The following is a 23,311-nucleotide window of genomic DNA, read 5'->3' on the forward strand; positions in this document are numbered from 1 at the left end:
AGGTAAAGAAAGAAGAGGCCATAATCGCACAAGACTATCATCCAACGTAATAGCCATCTACCTCCGGAGCAGGAGAGACCGGCACTCATAGCCCTATAGTATTTCGGGGCTTTCCCAAAGGAGCTCCTCCGTCAGCCCTTCCGGTCTATCCACTGTCATTACGGGGCACCATCATATATGGTCATGATGAAGGAGATCAAATCGACAATTGAATTTCAACATTGTTTATGATTCCGGCATTTAGCAGACTTTTCATTGTCTAAGGTTCTCTACAATGGCTCCATCTAGCTCCTCAATTCCCTCTTCCGTTCCTTCGTCGCCTTCTGTCTTCACTGCAAATGGCACAGGCCCACATAGAGATACCGCTCGTGGCCAGCATGAACCAATTGCCATCGTTGGAATGGGTTCGAACTCCCCCTTACCTCGGTGTACATAATATTTCAGTGCTAATACTAAAGTTTGCCAGGCTGTCGCTTGCCCGGCGACGTGAATTCGCCTTCCCGTCTTTGGGACTTCCTCAAGGAAGGAAAATCAGGACAATGCAAGATCCCTTCAAGCCGATTCAACGTTGATGCTTTCTACCACCCCAAAGGTGTGGATCGACCTGGATCCATGCACACCACGGGTGGTTATTTTCTCCAGGAGGATCCTCGCGCCTTCGACCCGGACTTCTTCGGCATCAGCCCTATCGAGGCGACCTACATGGACCCGCAGCAACGAAAGCTGCTGGAAGTCGTGTTCGAGGCGTTTGAGAGTGCCGGGGCCAGTCTCGATGAGGTGTCGGGCTCTAACGTAGGATGTTACGTCGGCAACTTCACCGTTGACTTTCAGGTGATGCAGACGAGGGACCCAGAGTATTTGCATCGGTATAGTGCGACGGGTATGGGGACGACGATTCTTGCGAATCGCATCAGTCATACGTTTAACCTGAAGGGGCCGAGGTATGTATATCCCAATGAAGCTACCAAAGGGGGATTGAGCCCGTGCGCTGATTCATATGGAATGCAGTTTCGTTCTCGATACCGCCTGCTCATCGTCTCTGTACTGCCTGCATGTAGCCTGCGCCGCCCTGGAGAATGGTGAGTGCGACAGTGCCGTTGTGGCGGGTGCGAATCTGATTCAGTCGCCTGAACAACATCTCGGGACAATGAAGGCCGGTGTGCTGTCGGGCACTTCGACGTGTCATACCTTCTCCGACGAGGCAGACGGATATGGGAGAGCAGAGGGCATTGGGTGTATCTACTTGAAGCGTCTTTCCGATGCAATCAAGGATAATGACCCCATCCGAGCTATTATCCGGGGAACTGCAGTAAATTCGTATGTTTTCCCTTTCAACCTATCAACAAACGAAAACCAGCTAACATGAGAATAGAAATGGTCGGACATCAGGAATCACCCTCCCATCCGCAGAAGGCCAGGAAGCTGTGATCCGCAAAGCGTACGAAAAAGCAGCCCTGGATTTCTCCCAGACAATGTACGTCGAATGCCACGGTACAGGAACGCCCGTGGGCGATCCCATCGAGGCCGAAGGGTTATCGAAAATCTTCCACAGCCGGACTGGTCAGCCCTTGCTCATCGGGTCTGTTAAATCCAATCTTGGCCACAGCGAAGCAGCAAGTGGTATCTCTGGCATAATAAAAACGGTGCTCGCCCTGGAACATGAAAGCATCCCGGCGTCCATCGGAGTCAACCAGATTAACCCCAAGATCAAATGTGAGGAGTGGAACATCGACATCGTGAAGAAGATGACTCCCTGGCCTTTGACTGAGACCTCTTCGACACGCCGAGCCGGCGTGAACTCCTTCGGTTACGGCGGGGCCAACGCCCATGCTATCATTGAATCTGCTGGGCCCTACGCCGTCCCAATGCAGCAACAGCATCGTCTCAATCATATTGCACGTTCCAAAGTCCTCATTCCCATCTCGGCAGGTTCGGAGGCGTCTTTGACCACCCGCGTTGACCAGCTGCACCAGTATGTGCTGTCCCAGCATCCAGACTTGACCAATTTTCTCTACACCCTGGGTTCGCGCCGGTCGCATTTGCCCCATCGGGCATTCCTGGTCTCCGATACGAGTCTCATAAATGGCCTTGTCAGCGAGGACCTCGTCACCGGCCGTCCCAGTTCTTCAGCTAACGGTCAGTACGCATTTGTGTTCACCGGCCAAGGGGCACAGTGGCCGCAAATGGGAAAGCACTTGATCGAAGAGTATCCCGAGTTTTCGAACGCCATTTCCGAGATGGACAGCATTCTCCAGAGCCTTGACCATCCTCCCCAATGGCATCTGAAGGAGGCGCTAGTAGCATCAGCGGAGAGTAGCAATATCCAACACGTGAGCCAGTCGCAGCCGGCATGCACCGCAGTCCAAATCGCCCTGGTGTGTCTCCTAGACTCCTGGGGCATTCGGCCTGCGGCAGTCGTTGGCCATTCATCCGGTGAAATTGCGGCGGCTTTTGCGACCGGTCGCCTGTCGCTGGGGGAAGCCATCACCGCAGCCTACTATCGCGGATACGCGGTTGCACTTGATACGGGAGATGGAGCCATGGCGGCTGTCGGGCTTTCGAGATCTGAGGCCGATGCCGCCATCAAAGAGATGTCGTTGGGCGGCAAGGCCAACGTCGCCTGTGTGAACTCACCAGAGAGCGTGACTGTTTCTGGCGACAGGGACGCTGTAGAAAAATTGGTGGAGACTCTCGCTGCCCAAGGGACATTTGCACGGACACTGAAGACAGGCGGTCGTGCTTATCACTCCCACCATATGGCGCGGATCGGCCAGAACTATGAGGACCTTCTACAATCTGCATTGGAGAAGTTGGAACCATCAGTACAGCTTGACGCAGGCAATGTTACCTGGGTTTCGACCGTTACAGGCCAGTTGAGCGAGGGCACCCCCGACGCGGCATACTGGCGATCCAACTTGGAGAGCCCCGTTCTCTTCAGCGATGGTGTAGAGAAGATGACAGAGATTGACAAGTATCACTTCATTGAACTGGGCCCTCACTCAGCCCTGGAGATGCCCATCAAGCAGATCAAGAAGAAGCTTGCCTTGTCCGAGGACCACTTCCCGTATGCCTCCGCTCTGTCGCGAGGCAAGAATGAAGTCACCACCATCCTCAGAATGGTCGGTCAGTTGTACCTCCGCGGAGAATCCGTCTGCTGGAGCAAAGTCAACGGCCTCCAGTCGGACTGCTCGGTCTTGCCTGATCTACCTCCGTACCCGTGGACCTATGACGCCGCGCTGTGGCACGAATGCCGCGCCAGCATCGAGTTCCGCACCCGCAAGTATCCCAGACACGAGCTTCTGGGCTCACAGATCCCCGGCGGAAATGGTCTGGAAGCGCAATGGCGCAATGTCATCCGCGTCGCCGATATCCCCTGGCTAGACAGCCACAAGCTGCAGAACACAATTGTCTTCCCTGGAGCCGGATATGTCTCCATGGCAGTGGAGGGAATGCGACAGATTGCGGGGTTTGCCACCTCTAGCCCTGCCAACTACGAGCTACAGAATGTGAATATCCTGGCCGCCCTGGCCCTGACGGACTCACCCACGACCGAAGTCGAGCTGTTTACAACCATCCGGCCAACCCCGATCACGTCGGCCAGCAACTCGAAATACTGGTACGACTTCTCCATTGTCTCGTACGACCAGGGTGATTCCACAACTCGGGCCACAGGTCGAGTCCGCATCAACCCGGAGGCCCCGTCCCTCGTACAGAACGTCCAGATCAACCCTGCTATGTTGGAGAGCACTCAGCCCCGGGTGTGGTACGAGAATCTCATCAAGGTCGGGCTGAACTTCGGACCGGCCTTTCAGTCAATCCAGCGGTTTGATGTCTCGCGCATGCGGACCGATCTTGTCTGCAAGACACAAGTCCCCCTCCTGCAAGACTATGTCTCCGAAGGGCTAGACGTCGAGTATCCCATCCACCCAATCACCATCGATGCCATGCTCCAGACGGCCATCGTGGCGACGACCGGAGGCCGCGTCCGCGAATTGCGGGCCAAGGTGCCCGTCAGCTTTGATTCCATCCACATCCACGCCCCTGAGCCGTCAAACGCGACCCTCAAATCCTGGGCGATCGATTCCGTCGCGCGCGTGGTAGGCTTCGGCACCTCTGAGATCGATGCCGAACTGAGCACCAGTGACGGGCAAGTGGCAGCCAGGATCGCCAATGTCAAGCTCTCGCCGTATCAGACAGGACAGGGCGCCGACGCAGGCGAACAGCGTCATCCGATGCTGCGCGTGTTGTGGAAGCCGGATGTGTATGGGCTGGGGTTGATGCCGGAAGATCATTTCCGGAAGTATTTGAGCAAGTTTTTCAATGAATCAACTTCACCGGTTCGCGACGAAGGCCTCCTCAAGATGGGAGCTACGCTGGACCTGTTGTCCCACAAGAATCCGTCCATGCGGGTGTTGGAACTCGGCAATCAGAATCACCTCATCACTAACGCCACCCTCGATCTGTTGCACGGAGGAGATTCTTTCCCACGAGTTCTGGAATTCACATCGGGATTGATCAAGGATGACGGTGTCCTTCACGGTACAAAACTGGATCTCGGAAAGCGTCTAGACGGCGCATTGGAACACCACGCGGCCATAGATGGTTCGAAATATGACTTGATCATTTTGCCCGCTAGAGAACAGACGGATATCTATCTGGCCACTAAGCTCTCGATCATCAAGGACCTGCTCGCCGAGGACGGATGTTTGTTGTGCTTGTCACCTTCTACTGCACGGCTGCATGCCGCGGAGAATGGCTTCCAGGCCATTGAATGCATTCTCGAATACGGGGGAGGTCGTGTGTTCCTCGCTAAGCCAGTCGCCGATCCGGCGACATCTGTTGTTCAGCAATCTCCAGTGTATGTTGTTGATCGCAGCACAAGCACCGCATTAGGCGAGTCCATCGTCGCGGAGCTATACGAAACCTACGGCCCGGAGAGTTGCAAGCATGTCTACCTCGATGATCTCGTTAACGGGATGATCCCCACAGGAGCAACAATCATCAGCCTTATTGAGTCCGAAAACCCGGTCCTCTCGACCAGCACTGAATCCGAGCTGCGCGGGATCAAACTAATGACCGACAACGCGGAAACGCTCCTGTGGGTGACGGCAGGAGACTCGCTGAACGGGGCCCAGCCTGAGTTTGCCCTGGTCTCCGGTCTGGCGCGGGCCGTCATGATGGAACATCCGTCGCTGAAATTCTACACATTTGATGTCGACAATACAACATCAAAGACCCCCGTCACAGCCAAGAACATCCTGTCTGTCCTCCACTCTAGTGAGTTTCCCAGAGACTACGAATATATTCAGAACGACGGACTGGTGCACGTCAGCCGATTTGTGCCCGACGACCATCTGAACGTCACATTCCGGCAGCGCCAGGGCCACGAGATGGTACAAAACACCCTGCAGCAGGCTCGGCCGGCGAAGTTGCAGATACTCGAACCGGGCAACTTTGACAGCCTGTTTTTCGACCAGATGCGCCCCTTGCCGGCTACGTTGGAAGACCCCTTCAGTGTCCAGGTCGGGCTACGGACCGTGGGAGTAAATGCTAAAGATTTCTACGTGCTCGGCGGCAAGACAGAGACCAAAGATGCCACTTGCGCCTTGGAGTTCTGCGGTGTTGTTGAGAATGTTGGGGCTGCGGTGACCCGCGTAGCGGTAGGCGATCGTGTCGTCGTGATGGCTCCTAATCACTTCCGCACTTCGGAGGTCGTGCCGGAGTGGAGTTGTCAGAAACTGGAGGAGAATGAGTCTTTTGAGTTCATGTGCACCTTACCAGTAGTATATGCGACTGCCATATACGCTTTGCACGACCGAGCTCGGATTCAACCGGGCGAGACCGTCCTGATTCACTCCGCCGCAGGAGGCGTGGGTATTGCGGCGATCCAAGTCGCTCAGGAAGCTCAGGCTGAGGTAAGTCTCCGATCCCCATTCCCCTAAATTTGGTTCCATATTACAGTCTGCTGAGTATCAATCCTGATCCAGATCTTCGCTACCGTCTCCAGTGAAGACAAGAAGAACTACCTCGTGGAAACCCTCGGCCTATCCGAAGACCACATCTTCAGCTCGCGCGACACTTCCTTCTATGAGGGCATTATGCAAGCCACCCAGAACCGTGGCGTTGACGTTGTCCTGAACAGCCTGGTTGGCGATCTCCTGCACGCGAGCTGGAAATGCTGCGCTTCGTTCGGGCGGTTCATCGAGATCGGGAAGCGCGACCTGATTGACTGCGGAAAGCTGGAGATGGACGGCTTCCTGCGCAACACGACCTACACGGCTTTCGATCTCAGTAACATGTTCTATAATCCGAGTGACGCCTACCACAAGCGCTGGGCATCCCTTCTCGAAGATGTCCTCTCGCGCTACCGCGCCGGCACGATCGGGCGCGCCAACCCGATCACTACCTTCGACGTCGCCGATGCCACCAAGGCCTTCCGCTACTTCTCCTCGCGCAATCGCATGGGCAAAGTCGTCATCACGCTGGAGAACCCCCAGGCACAGGTTGCGCTGCGCCCGCAGAAGCACCGCACCACCTTCAGCGCCAACAAGAGCTACGTGATGATCGGCTGTCTGGGAGGTCTGGGCCGGGCAATGACCAAATGGATGATGACGCGCGGAGCGCGACGCTTTGTCTTCCTGGGGCGGTCTGGCACCGACAAGCCCAGTGCGCAGGCCCTCATCCACGACCTGGAGACACAGGGCGCGGTATGCGTCGTGGTCCGCGGGGACGTGTGCTCCCGCGCGGACGTTGACCAAGTCGTTGCAGCCGCACCGGGCCCCATTGGCGGTGTCGTCCAGGCCGCGATGGGCCTCCATGAAGCGCTCTTCACGACCATGTCAAACGCAGCGTGGCACACGGGAATCGACCCTAAGGTGCAGGGCACCCTCAACCTTCACCGTGCGCTAGAGGGCCACGACGCGGCGTTGGAGTTCTTCCTCATGACCAGCTCCATTTCCGGCAGCGTTGGCACGGCCACGGAATCCAACTACTGCGCGGGCAACCACTTTCTGGACATGTTCGCCCGGTATCGCCGCGCGTTGGGCAAACCGGCGGTAGCTCTGGGACTAGGTATGATCTCCGAGGTGGGCTACTTGCATGAAAACCCAGAGATTGAGGCACTGTTGCTTCGGAAAGGAATCCAGGCGATCAATGAGGATGAGATGATCCAGGTGATTGATATTGCCCTGTCGGAGACGCAGACCGTGCCGCATTCCTATGATGAGCGGGCGCACGCTCATATCCTGACCGGGTTGGAGCCGTTTGGGTTGAAGGAGCTCCGCAAGAAGGGATTCGAAGGGACGAATCCGACGTTGAATGACCCCCGGGCAATTCTCCTCAGTCGGGCGCTGGATGGTGAGGGCGATATGGCGCTCAAGAATCAGGCGGGCAAGTTGCCGATGGAGGTCGCGGCCGCGGTGGAGGAAGGGGCGAGTCTGCGTGCAGCCATAGGGGACCATGTCGCGCGCAGGTTCAGTAATCTTGTCCTGATGCCGCTGGCGAAGTTGGATGCGGGCAAGCCGTTGGCGGCGTATGGAATGGATAGTATGATCGCTGCGGAGTTCCGGTCGTGGTTCTTCCAGGCGTTCAAGACGGACATTCCCTTCCTGGAGCTGTTGAGTAAGACGGTGACGTTGGACAGTTTGAGCGAGATGGTGTTGGTGGATGTAGAGACTGACGCATAGGCTTGGACCATACTATACATTTGATATGATAGAACATTAGGATTTGACTAGACAAATAGGAAAGACTACCTAGACCTGCAATGGTTGCTCTTGCCTTCCGGAGAATGAAAACAAGTAGTAGTATTGTAGTACTGCATTCTAGTAACGTATTCGACTAATGCTCTTATGCCATCTTGCAAAATAACAATATATATCTAATACTAAAGCCACCGATCATGACACATTAGCATTACGCTCACTACCGGGCTTTAGATTTGGTCTGCAATGTATACGCCAGTCCTTGACAGCGCTTCTGCAACACCGAGAAAGTATCATGATGGGTCCTCCACCCACAACCATCAATTATCGGCCCCAATAACCGCAGCAGGCTCACCATCGAGGCCACCCGCGTGGTCAACAAGCTACAAGTCATGTTGATATCATCCTCATCATCCAACAATACCGGCACATCGCCAAACGGCAAATTGGCCAGTTGCACAATCTCCCCAAGCTGATCCATTTCCGAGCGCGCCTCGGATGCATTGACGAAACTGCTTCCGGTCGACGAGGAGGTCATACTCCTACTTCGCAATCGCCTCTGGTGCGAGTCGTGAAAGGTCTCAAAACAGGTCAGACACTGGTCGCAGACAGAACAGAGCAACATCACGAACAGTGGCTCACGCTTGCACGAGGAGCATTCGATGAGCCGATGGCACTGATTTAGGGCCAACTTGCAGGCTTTAAGGATCAGATGAGCCATTTCGCGCGAAAGGCCCGCGCTGGCACCACATTGGGCACGCCACTGCACGGCGCGGATACTTTCGTAGAGGGTCAGGGTAGACTGGAGACATGTGCACGAGGGCATATGCAGATTTGCGATGCTCGGGCTACTGGCTAATTGGGATATCCCCGGGATCCCTAGACGGGATGTTGAAGAAGAGAGACGTGGCATGGCGGGGCTAGGGTTGGGAGGATACGACAAGTTCACGAGCTCCGGCGTACTGGAAGCGGCCAGCTGTGAAAGGAAGAGCAAGTCCTGGTTGACGTCGTTGCTGGCAAAGTCTGTATGGCCGAAGTCAGGTAGCAGGCTGGATATATCATCATCGGGTGTCATGGGTATGTCTGAAAGCTGCACTTCGGCCCCTAACTCTGTTGCTGGCTCGTGCATGCTGGTCAAGAGCTCGGGGTCCAATCCGTCTTCGCCCAGGTCCGATGTGGCATGAGGTGTGCCTCCATTCAAACTACCGGGCCCCTCACTCCTTCTTCCACCTTGCTCTTTCTCTTCTCTATACCTAATGCGGGCTTTTGCTGCTTCCGATGAATGACTTGCTCTTCTCGAACCGTCCGAATTCTTCGGTGCAGCAGAAGCGGAGGATTGATCTGTCGAATCTTCGACCTCTCCGTTGTTCTTGTTGTTGTTCAAGCTGGCCCCTCGAGGACGTCGACCTCGATGAGGGTTAGCTTCTTGGTACTCGCAAGGAAGTCCTCGATCGAGACACCGCTGACATCCCGTTCGCTCTCCGGTGCATTTCAGCTACACTGGGAGGTCAATTATTTACTCATAGGGCATGGTGACATCGTTTGCTCATTATTCTAATGGTATCTTGGCTGCTGGAGTGTCATACCTTCTTTGTGCGACACGCCAAACATGCCAAGTGCTTCAACTCGCGATCGCTCTCAAACGGTGGTCTAATCACATGGGAGATAAATGGCTCCGATTCCGATTGAGTCGATACTAATGTCCCGAACATCCTGAAATTCGAACTAATGAACCTGTGCGGATACTCTCTTTGTCGTCTCTATATAAATCGCCAGCGAAATGTACAGAATACTGGACTTGGGAGGCCTCTCACCACCCACCAACGTCAAGTTCCAGCATGCCGTACATAAGCATCCTTTAGCAGCAATCCAACACAATCTTCTCCGCACGAAGGAACAGGTGTCTCCGGTGTCGCAACAAGCCACGCTGAGGACCTCGCCTCGCTCTCACCTCAGCGCTAATGCGATGTGTCCACGTTCTAAGCGCCGTGGCGGCGAATGGCCGGTCCACAAATTGAGTGAAGCAATTACCTGAAAGAGGAGAGGAGCAGACTGAAGGCGCAAGGATCTCTAACCCTGTCATCTGTTTGTGGTAAGCCAGAGCGAACGGGCCGAGCCAAAGAAAGAAACATCCGGGGAGAATAAGCAGAGGAAGAGGCAGTGGTGCGCAAGGGGGGATTGTCATGGTGGAAACGCCCGGAATCCATCAAACGCAAAAGGATTCAATCCTGGCCAAAGGATTTCCAGAAGCTTTTATCATTGATAATTTCTTCTTGTCCTGTTCGGATAATAAACGGGTCGATGAGTCAGATTAGCTGGTCGATCAGGGAGCTACTACGGTGGATATACTGATAAGCCCTGGTCTGATTATCCGGTCTGGACAATTGGAGCTGACGTTAGGAGTGATTCTCCGACGGATTCGGACAACCGGACCTTTGGATCCTGGGGCTCTTAATCCATCTATTAATGGCTGATGACGAGTAGCCCGCGATCGACGTACAGCCCAGCTGCAGCTTGTCCGCCCATCGGTTTCCCCCATTTCGGATGGCCCGAGCGAGAGCTACCGAGGAATGGGATAAAGCAACTAGACCAAAGCAATAATATGACAAGGATAGAAGACAGGATAGGCAAATAACCCTCACATAACATTGTAGTAGCAATGATGATCAGCATGGAAGACGGACACGTCGCTAGCACCATAGCCGGCCTGGCCTCGCTGCTACCGGGATCGTTCGAAGATTGGGCTATTTTCCTAGCATTATTGGTAAGTGCATTGCCTAATGTCAGGATCTGACGGCTAACTCGATCAGGGCATTGCCCTCCCCTGTCTTTGGGTTGTGTATTCTCTCACGTTGCACCCATTGGCAAAGTTTCCCGGACCAAAATGGGCGGCAATAAGCCAGGTGGGTTGTACATGCTCTGCGCTTGAGTGATGCAAATTCTGATGTGGAAAAAGGTATTCTACTGTCGCATGTCAATGACTGGGAAAATACATCTCCAATTAGAGGAACTGCATCGTCAGTATGGTATGTTTGGTTTTGCTTCATGTCACTGCCGACAATCCGATAAGGTATGGAGACCCGATGCTAATTGCAGAATAATGAACAGGGGACGTAGTCCGAATCGCACCTAACGAACTGTCTTTCGCCACGGCATCAGCCTGGAAAGACATCTATAACACCACTGGCAGTGGCACATTCATCAAATCTACTTTCTACAAAGTGGCCAATTTCGAAGCGTCTGATATCATTGGCGAATCGGACATCAACGAACACGCGCGGATGCGCAGACTCTGGGCGTTCGGGTTCTCAGCTAAGGCCTTGATCGCGCACGAGGAGCTTGAGCAGCGATATGTGGATCTGCTGATCAACCAGATTCAAAAGTTCGGAAGCAGTCCGCAGGGCATGAACGTCGTGGATTGGTTCAATTACCTCACCTTTGATATCATCGGGGAGCTGGTCTTTGGAGAGTCCTTTGGGGCTACGGAGAAGGGAACTTCGGCGTTCTGGATCAGTGTTATACTGGGAAATATGCAGGCGGGGGCGATTATTGATGTCTTGAGACGGTTTGGCATGGTGTTGGGGTTTAAGAAGGTCTTCGAAATTCTACCGTTCGAGAAGATCAAGGACATGAACCGACATACTCAGGTTACAAGAGAAATGGCTGCAAGGTAGGCCTTCATTGTGTGTGTTTACTGTGTTTGTGAGAGACCATTGCTAATTAGCGCACACATGCACGGGCAGACGTCTGGCGCGTCCCAAAGATGATTCGCGAACTGACTTTCTTTCTGCTATGCTGGAGAATGCTGGTCAGGGAGTAATATCGACTGAAGAGGTCGCAGCACAAGGGCAGAATCTGGTGTGAGTGTTGACTATTTCTTCGGCTACAGCGCATGGAACTGACGGAATTAGTATTGCTGGAAGTGAAACTACCGCGACGACTCTATCGGCAGCTACGTATTTTATCCTTAAGCATCCCGCGGTCTACGCCAAAATGCGGGACGAAATTCGCTCGCGGTTCAAAGATTATAGTGAGATCACTTCCAGTTCTGTCGGCCAGCTGCCCTACTTTCACGCCGTCCTCAACGAAACAATGAGACTCTACCCCCCGGTGCCTTTTGGACCACCGCGCATCTCTCCCGGGGCCTATGTGGATGGCCACTATGTCCCTAAGAAGGTCAGTGCTAGCGTGGATCAGCAAATCCAGCATTCCTGACATTCATTTAACAGACAGAGGTCTCGGTTCACGCATGGACCACCAACCGCGACGCCCGATATTTCAGTGACCCTACGAAATTCGATCCCGAAAGATGGTTAGATCCTAACATGGACGATAAGTCAGCCTTCTTCCCATTCTTGCTGGGCCCGCGAGTTTGCTTGGGACGGAAGTGAGTGCTCTCCTAATGTTATGGCATTCTCACCTGTGCTGACAAGTGGATAGCCTGGCGTTCATTGAACTGCGGCTGGTACTAGCCAAAGTTCACTTCATGTTCGACTGCGAGCTGATCAATAAAGATGTTGATCTCGAACGGGAGTCATTGAACTATATTCTCTGGCAGAAGCCGGACATTAATGTCCGATTCGTGCCGAGACAAACTTGATGATAGCGTAGTATGCCGTGGTCAGAGTTACGCGAATGTGTGCGAAGCTGGACATTTTTCCATAGATTAGCGGAAGAGAGGGAGGGCGCCCGCTTCCGCTTCGATTCGACTGTCGGGGACTTCTGTTCGTGGCCTCTGGGGATTCAATTAGCGGATGTCCATTCGCTAATTTCCCTTTCAGGCTCTCCGAGGGATGATCTTGGGGCACAGTCCCATAGAAACAACAATATATATATATATACCAATAGTAGATAGCAACTTCTTCCTGGTAATACCCCCCACCAACTTTGAAATATCAAGTACTTTTTTCTCAATAGTACTACACAATCAAGATGTCTTCGTCTCACTCGACCACCTTCAATACTTTCTATAACACCATCAATGGCACCCTCCGTACCTCAAACACCACCTACACCTCAACCAACCCAGCAACAGGCACCACCCTTCATGAAGCCCCAGTAGCCAGCTCAGCGGATCTCGACGAAGCCGTCATCGCAGCCAATGACGCCTTCCTCACCTGGAAAAGCACCACCTGGAAACACCGGAGCGAGCTCCTAACGAAGCTAGCCGCCCTGATCACGGAAAATGCGCCGTCATTAACGGAATTGTTGATCGCTGAGACAGGAAAGCCGGTATGCATGATACCGAACCCATATCAAACGTGTTCTAACACACATGAAGACGTTCTTAGCGCAAGCAGAAATCCAGATAGCTCAAGACACTCTGCTGCATTTCGCTTCACTTCAGCCCGTTGAAAATACAGTACTAGATGAGAATATCTCCAAGGTAGTACATACGACCTTTGAGCCGATCGGTGTGGTGGGGGCTATTTGTCCTTGGAATTGTACATTTTCCTCTTCCCCCCCTCCACTCCACTTACTGTCCCACTGATATTATATACTAATTATGAATAGTCCCCATCGCCATGCCCATGAACAAACTCGGACCCGCCATCCAAGCCGGAAACAGCATAATTCTCAAACCCTCCCCCTTCACACCCTACACGCTTCCCAAGATATGTGAAATCGCCCAACAGCTCTTCCCACCGGGAGTTATCCAATGTCTTGGCGGCAGCGACGACGAGTCGCACAATCTAGGAAGCTTAATGACGCAGCACCCGGGGATTGGGAAAATCTCCTTAACGGGGTCAGTGAGCACGGGGAAGAAAGTGATGGCTGCGTGTGCGGGGACGTTGAAGCGCGTGACGTTGGAATTAGGTGGGAATGATGCGTGTATTGTGTGTCCTGATGTGAAGGATATTGAGCATGTCGCGGGGGAGATAGTGCTCAGTGCGTTTTTGAATACGGGGCAGGTGTGTGTGGCTACGAAGAGGGTTTATATTCATGAGGATGTTTATGGAGTGGTGAGAGATGCGATTGTTAAGAAGGTCGGGGAGATGAAGGTCGGTGATGGTGCTGCTGAGGAAGGGGTTATGGTTGGACCGGTGCAGAATCTGATGCAGTTTGAGGAGGTTAAGGGCTTGATTGATGAGGTGAAGGAATTGGGGTATGATGTTTTGACGGGTGGGAAGAATCATGGCCTTGAGGGAGTAGATGAAGGCAAAAAGGAGGGGGGTTATTTTCTTCCCTTGGTGGTGGTGGATAATCCCCCGAGGGAGTCGAGACTTGTCCGTGAGGAGCAGTTTGTCAGTGTCCCCTCTCTTCTCTTCCGAATTATTAAATGTCTAACGATGGAACAGGGCCCCATCCTCCCCCTTCTGCGATGGAGCTCAGAATCAGATGTCATCCACTCGGCCAATGATACCCCTACTGGACTGAGCGCGAGTGTCTGGTCCAGTGATATGGCGAGGGCTCGGCGAATTGCCGCCCAGTTGGATGTGGGTAGTGTCTACATTAACAGCACGCAGAAGCCGAGCTTTCAAGGTTTGTTTGGAGGACATAAGGAGAGCGGAATTGGGGTGGAATTTGGGCAGGCTGGGTTGTTGCAGTATTGCAACGCGAAGTCGACGTATATTTGTTTTTAGGGCTCTGATTTGATGATGTTTACTACAGTACTTGTGGACGATCCTTAGTAAAGGGTGAATATTTATAAAGGTTTATTGTAAAGTATGAGGTGACTCTTGTAGCTTGTTCCTGAGGTGGCAAGCAGGGTGAGGTGTAAGCTCTCGGGAACATCAACTTCTTTAGATACGCAGATGCCTCATCTCTCCCTTCCCCCCATTCGATGAATACTGGCCGCGGCGGCCTGATGCAGCGCCGACACCCTGTCCAGCAACTCGCGATGCTCGCGCCACCCCCCAACGTCAATGATATTTTGTAACTTTGCCAGAAGCTTAGCAGTAGCTTGCATTCTTAACGTTAGTAATGTCTTGAGCACCTGGATCTCGTCTTCCAAGTCATCTGATCCCAAACTGTGATGGAAGGTCATTGGTGCCCTATGTGTCACGGGCTCCAGGCTACTACGGTGAGAGAAACCCGTTCTTTGGTCCGTGTAAGCGTCATTAGGATGCCAGTCCTTCAGCCGTTGATGGTTTGTGGTGGCGCACTGACGCTTAAGACAGATGATCAACTGGTGGCTGACGGAGAGGAGAATCATAGCGATGTGAGACTGTGTCCGGCACAGGGCGCATTCTGTTAGATTTTCACATTGATAGATTATCTCCTTGCTCCGATGGAGTGTATCCCGGGTGTCATGGCTATTTATCGTCGAGCGAGGTGCTGCGTCAAGTCGGTTGTAGAGAATTTGAGTGCGCTCATACAGAGCGAGGGCTTGGCTGGGGCAGTGACACTGGCTGGAAGGGGAGGTGGAGGCGCGTTCTACTCCTGGGTTTGAGAATACAGGAAGAATATCAATGCAGGCTGGCAGTCCGGGATAGTTGGGCTTGTGCCGGTCTCCACCCTTCAGTCAGTATGGACGGATAGCAGGGGGAAAATGACGGGGTTAAGTTCAATGACTTGCCTTGATTGATGTCTAGTAGAGACCCGTGGCTGAGAGCGTCTTCCAGGCTGGTTGATAGAGAGCCGGTTGGTAGAGCAGTGCTCAGATCCAGGGGAGCCTCTAAGCGGGATATATCCTCTGCGTCTGGCGTAGAGGACAAGCCCGTATCGTAGAAATCGGGTAGGTCAAGAAATACATCCCCGTCCATCTCTTCTTCGCCCACATGTATGTGACTGGGCGCTTGTACCTCCTGGTTACGTGGTTCTGGGGACCTTTGTCTGCCGCTGGCGCTGCTGTTCGTCGGATGACGGGAGGTATCTGACACAGCAGACTGGGAACGCTTGCTGCGTTGCTTCCTGGCCGAGCGAGAGGCAGATTGATCTGGGAAGACACAGGACAGATTCTTCATCTGACACCGTTGACAGCCCGTCTTTTCCCCCGAGCACTTGAGCTGGAGGGCTTCTGTTAACCGAGGACGCTGCAGTGGCGTAAGCTGAGGGCTCACCTTTTTGGTTCGACAGGCCATGCAGGCCAAGTGAGGGGTTCTTGCATTGCGGTCTGTCTGAAATGGAGGATCGGTGACCTGGACAATGTAGGAAGCCTGGGTAGAATGGTCCTGTGATAGCGTCCCGAACATTGAGATAGTTGGAGAAATATTGTGGGGGGGGAGTGCAAGACGATGAAGGGCTGTGGGCGGTACTCCTCATTCTATTAGTTTAACCAGGATATAATCATGTCATGGCGGGAAAATGTATCCGTGCAGTTTGCTTCCACGCATAATAGCTTCGGACCCCATGTATACTCAGGGCCGATCACTACCACGAACGGCAACAGATTAGACGGAGGGAAAGGAAAGCGGGGGACGAGGATCCAAAGACTCCATCCACTCGAATACACACTCAGCACGGACAAGAGCTAGAACCATTTATGGAATGCTTTAATAACTGAAAAGAGTAATTGTTGGATGGTCAGAGTCCAATTACCTTGGGAATGGTTATCTGACTAAATTGTGTTGCATGAATCTATGCATAAGTGCTTGTCAGAGCCTCGTCATGCACACACGCATAGCCCGCTCCCCTGCCAATGATTCTTTAGTGCTTATTTATCTGAAGATAAAAAGTACATCCGCTGTCTTTCCGCCCCTGTGAGCGTCATCCTTCAGCTTCCCTTTCGGGGGTTGCTAGCGAGGTGCTTACATCTTGGCAGTTGGGTGTTTATTGTGTCAGATCCACAGCTCAGAAATTTGGGAGGCCTCTGGCTACCCAAATCGCCATCCTATCGGCCATTCGAAACCAAGCATCTACTATTCGACAGATGATCCGTACTGCACAGGCCCACTGCCCGAGCTAACAAGGACCACCCGATGATAAGGGCTTGGTGATGGATGGTCAAATGCAGGATGACAATCCGGTATCAGGCTGTGACCCTCCCTGGTACCTCTGATCAGTGAGGACCAGTACCGGAGACACCCCATTATTCGCCTGCCAATACCAAATGCCACTGCGCCATCCCGGTCGCACTGTACGGCGTCCTTGTGAAGTTATCCGCCAGCTCGGTGGTGAAGCGATCTGGATTAGCGCGCGGGGTGATCCACTGCTCCACCGGCAGATCGCTCCAACGCGTGGTCCGTGGCAACATAACATCGAATTTGTCCTAATTCGGGAAGAAGGATCATGGGCAATGCCACATCGTATTCACTGCGCCCCAGAGTGAGGACCCTGAATGGGGTATGTCTTACAACCCCGGACGGGGCCTGTAGAGACAGCAGCTACGGCGGGAGATGGTTGTGATGCATGTAGCTGGCTGGTTGGCAAGCAATAAGCGAAATGATCCGTTGCCCGAGGCTAAGCCACCAAGTTCCTCTCCGAATACCTCGCAAAGCCCGGGACCGTGACCGTGACAGCCAGAGAAAGGGAAATGCAGAAAAAGAAAGAGAAATCTTCACATTACATAATCCCGAGCACAGGACCGGTTCTTCTGATGAGGGTTGCTGTAGAGAAGGCTCGTCAGCGATTCCTGTCTTACAGTCTTTACCGCAAGACACCCATCTCCCAGCCCCGAACAGGCCTCGAGTTATCAACATGTATACCAAGAATTCCGTAAAAGGAATGATTGAAGGATTGCACCCCTGGACTGGAGGTCTTCCCGTGCCGTGTGAGCAATCAGCGCTGCCACAAAGCGCCCATGAGCTGCCGCGAAAAACATGGCCATCCTTCAGGAATGCTCCTCGCTTACGCACCGCTGCCTTTGGTATGTTGTGGAGCACATTCAGATGTGTAGCAATACGCTCCGGGCATTGCGATAACCGTTGCCTTCTCCAGGATTGTGGTATTGGCGACCGGAATCGTAATATGAGGGTCAATCCTGAGCGTTTGGTCCGAATGTGTATGGAACCTGACATGAGACGGTAGGCTCCAGCTTCTTTCTGGAACACTAATCTGGTAAATTCAAACAGCCTGTCTATATGCCAACTGTATTGTTATTAGGATTCGCCCTCCAAACACTGTCGGGTACATACTTGGTCCATATTAGAGTAGTTCCTCACGTTTGGAATCTATAGAACTTATCTGACAAATATTTGTACACGGCACGTGGCTTTATCGATAGTAAATCTCTCTTATGAATAAAAATGAGACGCTGGAATTTAGTACAAAGATTTATTGAAAGAGTAAGTGGGGATGGAGGCAAATGGTTCTATCACAACCCCCGTTAAAAATACATCAAACTGGCCAAGAATGGAAAAGGAACACCCAACGAGGTCAATGAGACCAGAAATGGGCCCGAACGCTCTCGGCGCTACCAATCTGGGTCAGTCCGAGAATCATCGTCGTCATCTTTAGTAGCTAGGTGATTTAGGATCCACAACCCTGCTGATAGAGGGGCTGTAATCTGACATGAGATTTTGGCAGAGGTCGAAGGTGGGACTGATTCCACCCAACTGAAGGCTTGACTCAGGCGTACCCAAGGTCCAAACGATGATCAAGACTGAATACCACGTGTTTCAGATCTCTTTTCGAATACCCCTGTCGAGTCCAGAAAAGCGCTGGATGCTTTTCACTAAGGTTAGGCGCAACTCTCAAGATATCGTAACGGACTGACGGACCTCTGCAGATTCTTGACGACACGGCGCAGTGGACGCTTTCACCAAGGAACTAAGTATTGGCCAGAAATGCTTAGAATCCTTTCCAAAGCTTATCATCACCCACGGCAGATGAAGGAAGCCATTCTATGGAACAGAAGACCTGCCAATAGGCACCATCGTTGGCGAGTCCACTAATATTGCCATATCTAGATTTCAGGATAGTAGTTGAATCCTTCGACTCCCGGCTGCTCGTCAGCGGATATTATTGTTTTTGCGAGGCTACGTGAGTTGAGAGATGCCCGATACGATGTCAGATCTCTCGTGGGTTCATGCCATCATCTTACATTTACGCACTGCGTTGACTCTCGAGATATATAAGACAGCAGCCAGCGTTCCTCAGAATGCGCCCTCATAGTCTTTCCAATGCCATTTAGAACACTATTTGCCTGATCTTATTATACTGCCTCTACCGCAAGCACACACGCTATGATCCTTTTCAAGCAATACGCTACGGCCCTGATTGGGCTCGCGCAAATTGCAACAGCCTCAAATATTACCGCGCTACTATCGCAGCTCTCCCCAGCGGCCGAGGTGTTCTATCCTTACGCGACGAACTGGACCGACACTACCCAGCGGTGGACGACATATGAGGAACCGACTTTTTTCGCCTCTATCAAGCCGAACACGACTCTCGATGTGCAAAGGATTGTAAGTTGAAACTCAAGTCTTCTGGTTCTCCATGCAATCACCAGTACTGATGGTAGGAAGGTCAAATATGCCTCGGCGCACAATATCCCCTTCCTCGCCATGGGTGGAGGACACGGCTACACGACAACGTTTGCTGAGCTGCAATACGGCCTCGAGATTGACCTTAGCGGCTTCAATCAGGTAGCCGTGGATGCAGATGCTAATCTAATGACCATAGGAGGTGGTGTGCGGTTTCGTGATATTTTCGAGCCGCTCTACAGCGCCGGAAAGGAGATCCGTAAGTTCATCAGCGTCTCAAGAAATCCAAGACGGTCATTAACCAGAGAAAAATCAGAGACTGGATCGGGATCCTGTGTGGGAATGGTAGGAGCCACACTGGGCGCCGGTGTGGGTCGCTACCAAGGCATCCACGGCCTGATTATCGACGCGCTCGAGTCCGTGCAACTGGTAACCAGCAATGGCAGTCTCATCACCGTGTCCAAGACCAAGGAGCCCGAACTCTTCTGGGGCATGCGCGGTGCGGGCTTCAATTTCGGGATTGTTACCGAGGCGACATACACCATCTACGACCTGACCAACAATGGCTCCGTCTTGAATGCAGACTTCCTATTTCCGGCCAGTGCTAATGGCTCGTTTTTTGAAATCCTTGCCTCATTTAATGGCACTCTCCCACAGCCACTCTCCCTGTTTACTCTGGTCATCAACGATACTACCTACGGTGTATGTACTCTATTCATCTGATCACTCGCAGTGACTTAGACACATGACTGACTGTCTGAACTTAGCCCTCTATCATCCTCAATGCAGCCTATGCCGGCCCTAAATCCGAGGGTCTCGCTCATCTCCAACCATTCCTCGACCTCCCCTACCACAAGCGCAATATCACCCAGCTGACATGGAACGTACTCGATACGTCGGCGCTCTTCGGTATGGACGCGGACTTCTGCATCGACGGCGACATGCACAATCTTTGGGCGCTGGGAGTGGCGCGCATTGATGTACCCACTCACATTGCCTTTTTCAACACAATGGTGGACTTCTACTACGCATACCCGGAAGCAACGGGGTCCAGTTACGAAATCGAATTCTTCTCCACACAAGCAGTGCGTGCCGTGAAGGATGAAGAAACAGCGTATCCTTATCGGGATATCACAGCGCATGTGTGAGTGGCTTACATCATTGCTTCCATTCGCTCAGTTATCAGGGGTAAACTAACATGAGAGGATATTTAGGATGCTCACATTCGCCTACGATGACGCCTCCTTGTCACAGCCGGTGAACGACCTGGCCAGTCGTTGGATCACAAGATTTAATGCGACCAGCGGATTCGATCGGCTCCAGGTGTATGTGAGCTATGCCCATGGCACGGAGGGCTTGAATGCGTGGTATGGGGCTGAAAAGCTGCCACGATTATTGGAGTTGAAGAAGAAGTGGGATCCCAAGGGGTTGTTTGTTTATAACAATGGATTGCCGGTGGTGCATTGATATCACGTATGATTAAGAAGGTTGGGTTAGTTGAGATCAGGATAGAGGAAAGGAGGGAGGAGGGCAGGTGTAGATAGGTTGAGGTAGGGTTGTTTGGTTGTTCTGAGATTTGTCAATGAAAATGGCTACTTTGCTGTCATTTGGATATTAAGGTCTCGGTATGCTGCTTCTATGAGTTTATACTACCAATTCAGGATTAGTATATCCAACCAGTACCTACTCAATTGATTACCTCATTATGCCATGACAGTGGAGGTCACCGATAAGTAATAGAAGTCGGATTACAGGCGAAGCTTAGGGGAAAAACAGGCACGATCGCCTGCTAGGCACTCCAAAGGGTGCAGTGAATCAGTATTATTAGAAGGAGATGAAGTTAGTGTTCATTATCCATTGGATGATGGTTAGAGACACATCATAGTAGCTACGGACGTAGGTTTCGATGAGCAAAAGGCTGTCTGGTACGAGAAGGGAATGAGATCTGGCAGAGCGGTTGCACGATATTAATTTTTCCCAGTTGCATCCTCTGTAGTTGGGTTTGCTTTATTCTTCTTGGGTCGTTCAGGACTGTGCATTGCACGTTCCACACTTCCATTCAGTCTCGTGTATTATGCCGGTCGATCACCGTCCCTCCTGGGAGGCTGTGCCCGAAGAACAAGACCCTGGTCGTGAATGTTGTACTTTTGGCTTTCCTTCATGGACAATTGGTTCAAAAAGCTGCGTCCGCAATCGGGGGATCTGCTTCGTGATCTGCAGGGACTGGGTCCCGACCGCACTATCATCTAAGCGCAGGTAAAACAAACTAAAACGCTTGCGCGGATCTATTCATTCCTTGGCCTCTTCAACGTCAGTATAATCGAGGAACTGGGCCAAGAAAAGATGAAGATCCTTGGAGAAGAAGGATCTTCAGTCAACGTCAGCGCAATACATAGCCACTGTACGAGTATTTGTATCCCAATATTGTGTCTCAAGGAAAAGTAAGCACTAAGTAGGTGTTAGGTATTTGCTGTCAGATGATCTGCGTCTGGGCCGTGGAGGGGCTGTAGATGATCGAGGGTTCCTCCAACATCTTGATCTCTATTACGCCTCTCAGGGCGGCATTCCGATCGGTCGGGGAGCTCTCAGAGAGGCAAGTCCGTGACAGGGATTCTCACGGAGTTTGGCGGACATTAATGCGTATATCCGATGTGATTGAGGGCATTTCGCTGATGTTAATGGAGTGTTGGATTTACCCCTCCTTCCAAACAGTAATGGCGGGATTAATTAAGTATTACTACCCCCCGCTGGTCTTCTCTCGTCTTCATCTGACATTTGACTTCTCTTCTTTGTCTCCATCTCGATATCATCACAAACTCCCCAGAAATATCAATCTACCATCTTCAAAAATACCCGTTTCCCTTAACTTATCTTTTAGATACCTTACATTTTCACCATGACTGTCACTCTCGTCAATAAAGCCATCGGCCCGATCGGGTTTGGTCTCATGGGTACGTCCATATCCTATCCCATCCTATCTCCTAGAACAGCCCTTCTAAGCTGACCAACAGGCCTTACCTGGCGCGCCAACCCCACACCATATGACGAGGCCGTCAAAGTCATGAAGCGAGCTCTGGACCTCGGGGCCAATTTCTGGAATGCCGGAGAATTCTACGGCCCTCCACATGCCAACTCCCTACAACTACTAGACTACTACTTTACCAAATATCCCGAAGATAGCAGCAAAGTAATCCTCAGCGTCAAGGGCGGTCTGGGCGCCAAAGGTCCCGACGGCACCCCCGAAGGCATCCGCGCCAGCATTGATAACTGCTTGAAACTCCTCAACGGCAAAGTATTTATCAGTATCTTTGAGCCCGCGCGAGTCGACCCCAACACTCCCATTGAAACCACCATCGGCGTGATAGCCGAGTATGTTAAGGCAGGGAAGATCGGCGGCATCGGGATCAGTGAATGTAGTGAGCAGACAGTGCGTCGGGCTCATGCTGTACATCCTCTAGCTGCTGTGGAGGTTGAGTTGTCTCTTTTCTCTACAGAGCCTTTGGAGAATGGAGTTGCTGCTGTCTGTAAGGAATTGAACGTTCCGCTGGTAGCATACTCCCCATTGTCTAGAGGATGGTTGACAGGACAACTACGCTCGTTGGATGATCTTCCTGCTAACGACTCCCGACGCAATTACCCTCGGTTCCAGCCGGATGTATTTCATCTCAATCTGAAGTTGGTGGAGCAGTTGGAGCAGATCGCTAAGAAGAAGAACGTGACGCTAGCACAGACTGCTATTGCCTGGGTGAGGGCCCAGAATGGGCTACCTGGCAATCCGGTGGTCATTCCTATTCCCGGATGCACTACGGTCGCGAGGGTGGAGGAGAACCTGGCTGATGTAGAGTTGTCGGAGTCTGAGGTGAAGGAGATTGCTGCTATTCTGAAGGAGATTCCTGTTCATGGTGATCGGTATGGTGGAGCCCTCGCGCGATTCATGAATCTGTAGGATACATAGGAGGTTGTCTTGGTTAGGAACAGATCGCAAGAAATATAATTTGTCAGGCTTTTCCAGATGGTCCTGAATGATGATATATATTACCGCCAAGGATCAGGTGGAGCAATGCCCTTGAAGCGATCAATCAGACAAATGCAACAACGTTGAGGCCACATCCCAAGCGATAATTGTAGGTGAATACTAATATCAGACACGATGCAAGGGGAGACACCGATCTCTTACCAAGTAGTTGACGGGTGTTGATGTGCCCGGCTGTGACGCCGCACAACTTCTCGACTTCGAATAGCGAGCCCCTGTCGTGCAACTCCACTCAACCAGCCCCTTAGAAAAGCGGTTTTCATTATTCA

At 52.2% G+C, this 23,311-nt stretch overlaps 8 protein-coding genes across 8 annotated transcripts; 6 read left to right on the forward strand and 2 right to left on the reverse strand.

The window, feature by feature from the left end:
* Positions 1-274: 274 nt before the first annotated feature.
* On the forward strand, positions 275-7,764 carry BO87DRAFT_438055 (type I polyketide synthase; the record flags this gene model as incomplete). Its single annotated transcript, XM_025627875.1, has 5 exons — positions 275-404; positions 467-941; positions 1,009-1,317; positions 1,373-5,915; positions 5,988-7,764. 5 exons carry the CDS (start codon positions 275-277, stop codon positions 7,683-7,685), a joined length of 7,155 nt encoding a protein of 2,384 aa, XP_025484624.1. The 3' UTR covers positions 7,686-7,764.
* A 19-nt stretch (positions 7,765-7,783) lies between these two features.
* Positions 7,784-9,197, reverse strand: BO87DRAFT_77790 (uncharacterized protein). The gene has a single exon (XM_025629553.1). The coding sequence runs from the start codon at positions 8,830-8,832 to the stop codon at positions 7,924-7,926; it is 909 nt and encodes a 302-aa protein (XP_025484625.1). The 5' UTR covers positions 8,833-9,197; the 3' UTR covers positions 7,784-7,923.
* A 1,098-nt stretch (positions 9,198-10,295) lies between these two features.
* On the forward strand, positions 10,296-12,554 carry BO87DRAFT_348988 (cytochrome P450). Its single transcript, XM_025621001.1, has 8 exons — positions 10,296-10,467; positions 10,514-10,606; positions 10,660-10,729; positions 10,812-11,373; positions 11,447-11,563; positions 11,615-11,879; positions 11,933-12,090; positions 12,144-12,554. Exons 1-8 carry the CDS (start codon positions 10,363-10,365, stop codon positions 12,301-12,303), a joined length of 1,530 nt encoding a protein of 509 aa, XP_025484626.1. The 5' UTR covers positions 10,296-10,362; the 3' UTR covers positions 12,304-12,554.
* A 51-nt stretch (positions 12,555-12,605) lies between these two features.
* Positions 12,606-13,058, forward strand: BO87DRAFT_348991 (Aldedh-domain-containing protein; the record flags this gene model as incomplete). Its single annotated transcript, XM_025621002.1, has 1 exon — positions 12,606-13,058. Exon 1 carries the CDS (start codon positions 12,636-12,638, stop codon positions 13,056-13,058), a length of 423 nt encoding a protein of 140 aa, XP_025484627.1. The 5' UTR covers positions 12,606-12,635.
* Positions 13,059-13,228: 170 nt separating this feature from the next.
* On the forward strand, positions 13,229-14,287 carry BO87DRAFT_348992 (aldehyde dehydrogenase; the record flags this gene model as incomplete). Its single annotated transcript, XM_025621003.1, has 2 exons — positions 13,229-13,852; positions 14,003-14,287. The coding sequence occupies 2 exons, from the start codon at positions 13,229-13,231 to the stop codon at positions 14,285-14,287; spliced, it is 909 nt and encodes a 302-aa protein (XP_025484628.1).
* Positions 14,288-14,347: 60 nt separating this feature from the next.
* BO87DRAFT_77850 (Zn(II)2Cys6 transcription factor domain-containing protein) lies at positions 14,348-16,213 on the reverse strand. Its single transcript, XM_025629555.1, has 3 exons — positions 16,185-16,213; positions 15,223-15,888; positions 14,348-15,155 (listed from the first exon to the last, which is right to left on the reverse strand). The coding sequence occupies exons 2-3, from the start codon at positions 15,836-15,838 to the stop codon at positions 14,464-14,466; spliced, it is 1,308 nt and encodes a 435-aa protein (XP_025484629.1). The 5' UTR covers positions 15,839-15,888; positions 16,185-16,213; the 3' UTR covers positions 14,348-14,463.
* Positions 16,214-18,551: 2,338 nt separating this feature from the next.
* BO87DRAFT_348993 (FAD-binding oxidoreductase) lies at positions 18,552-20,555 on the forward strand. Its single transcript, XM_025621004.1, has 6 exons — positions 18,552-18,604; positions 18,663-18,991; positions 19,052-19,268; positions 19,326-19,711; positions 19,777-20,153; positions 20,224-20,555. The coding sequence occupies exons 2-6, from the start codon at positions 18,770-18,772 to the stop codon at positions 20,474-20,476; spliced, it is 1,455 nt and encodes a 484-aa protein (XP_025484630.1). The 5' UTR covers positions 18,552-18,604; positions 18,663-18,769; the 3' UTR covers positions 20,477-20,555.
* Positions 20,556-21,676: 1,121 nt separating this feature from the next.
* Positions 21,677-23,113, forward strand: BO87DRAFT_324678 (aldo/keto reductase family protein). Its single transcript, XM_025620071.1, has 2 exons — positions 21,677-21,960; positions 22,021-23,113. The coding sequence occupies exons 1-2, from the start codon at positions 21,906-21,908 to the stop codon at positions 22,953-22,955; spliced, it is 990 nt and encodes a 329-aa protein (XP_025484631.1). The 5' UTR covers positions 21,677-21,905; the 3' UTR covers positions 22,956-23,113.
* The last annotated feature ends 198 nt before the right edge of the window (positions 23,114-23,311 follow it).

This window comes from Aspergillus neoniger, assembly GCF_003184625.1.
Source record: "Aspergillus neoniger CBS 115656 unplaced genomic scaffold BO87scaffold_2, whole genome shotgun sequence".
NCBI classification, from domain to species: Eukaryota; Fungi; Ascomycota; class Eurotiomycetes; order Eurotiales; family Aspergillaceae; genus Aspergillus; species Aspergillus neoniger.

Bases quoted from the DNA above. Each gene is read 5' to 3' on its own strand.
- BO87DRAFT_77790 (XM_025629553.1), bottom strand. From the start codon at position 8,832: ATGCACGAGCCAGCAACAGAGTTAGGGGCCGAAGTGCAGCTTTCAGAC.
- BO87DRAFT_348988 (XM_025621001.1), top strand. From the start codon at position 10,363: ATGATGATCAGCATGGAAGACGGACACGTCGCTAGCACCATAGCCGGC. The intron at 10,607-10,659 runs GTGGGTTGTACA...ATGTGGAAAAAG, and splicing joins AATGGGCGGCAATAAGCCAG to GTATTCTACTGTCGCATGTC. The intron at 12,091-12,143 runs GTGAGTGCTCTC...ACAAGTGGATAG, and splicing joins CGAGTTTGCTTGGGACGGAA to CCTGGCGTTCATTGAACTGC.
- BO87DRAFT_77850 (XM_025629555.1), bottom strand. From the start codon at position 15,838: ATGTTCGGGACGCTATCACAGGACCATTCTACCCAGGCTTCCTACATT. The intron at 15,156-15,222 runs GCAAGTCATTGA...TGAAGGGTGGAG, and splicing joins TCTACTAGACATCAATCAAG to ACCGGCACAAGCCCAACTAT.
- BO87DRAFT_348993 (XM_025621004.1), top strand. From the start codon at position 18,770: ATGATCCTTTTCAAGCAATACGCTACGGCCCTGATTGGGCTCGCGCAA. The intron at 19,269-19,325 runs GTAAGTTCATCA...GAGAAAAATCAG, and splicing joins CAGCGCCGGAAAGGAGATCC to AGACTGGATCGGGATCCTGT. The intron at 20,154-20,223 runs GTGAGTGGCTTA...GAGGATATTTAG, and splicing joins CGGGATATCACAGCGCATGT to GATGCTCACATTCGCCTACG.
- BO87DRAFT_324678 (XM_025620071.1), top strand. From the start codon at position 21,906: ATGACTGTCACTCTCGTCAATAAAGCCATCGGCCCGATCGGGTTTGGT. The intron at 21,961-22,020 runs GTACGTCCATAT...GCTGACCAACAG, and splicing joins GATCGGGTTTGGTCTCATGG to GCCTTACCTGGCGCGCCAAC.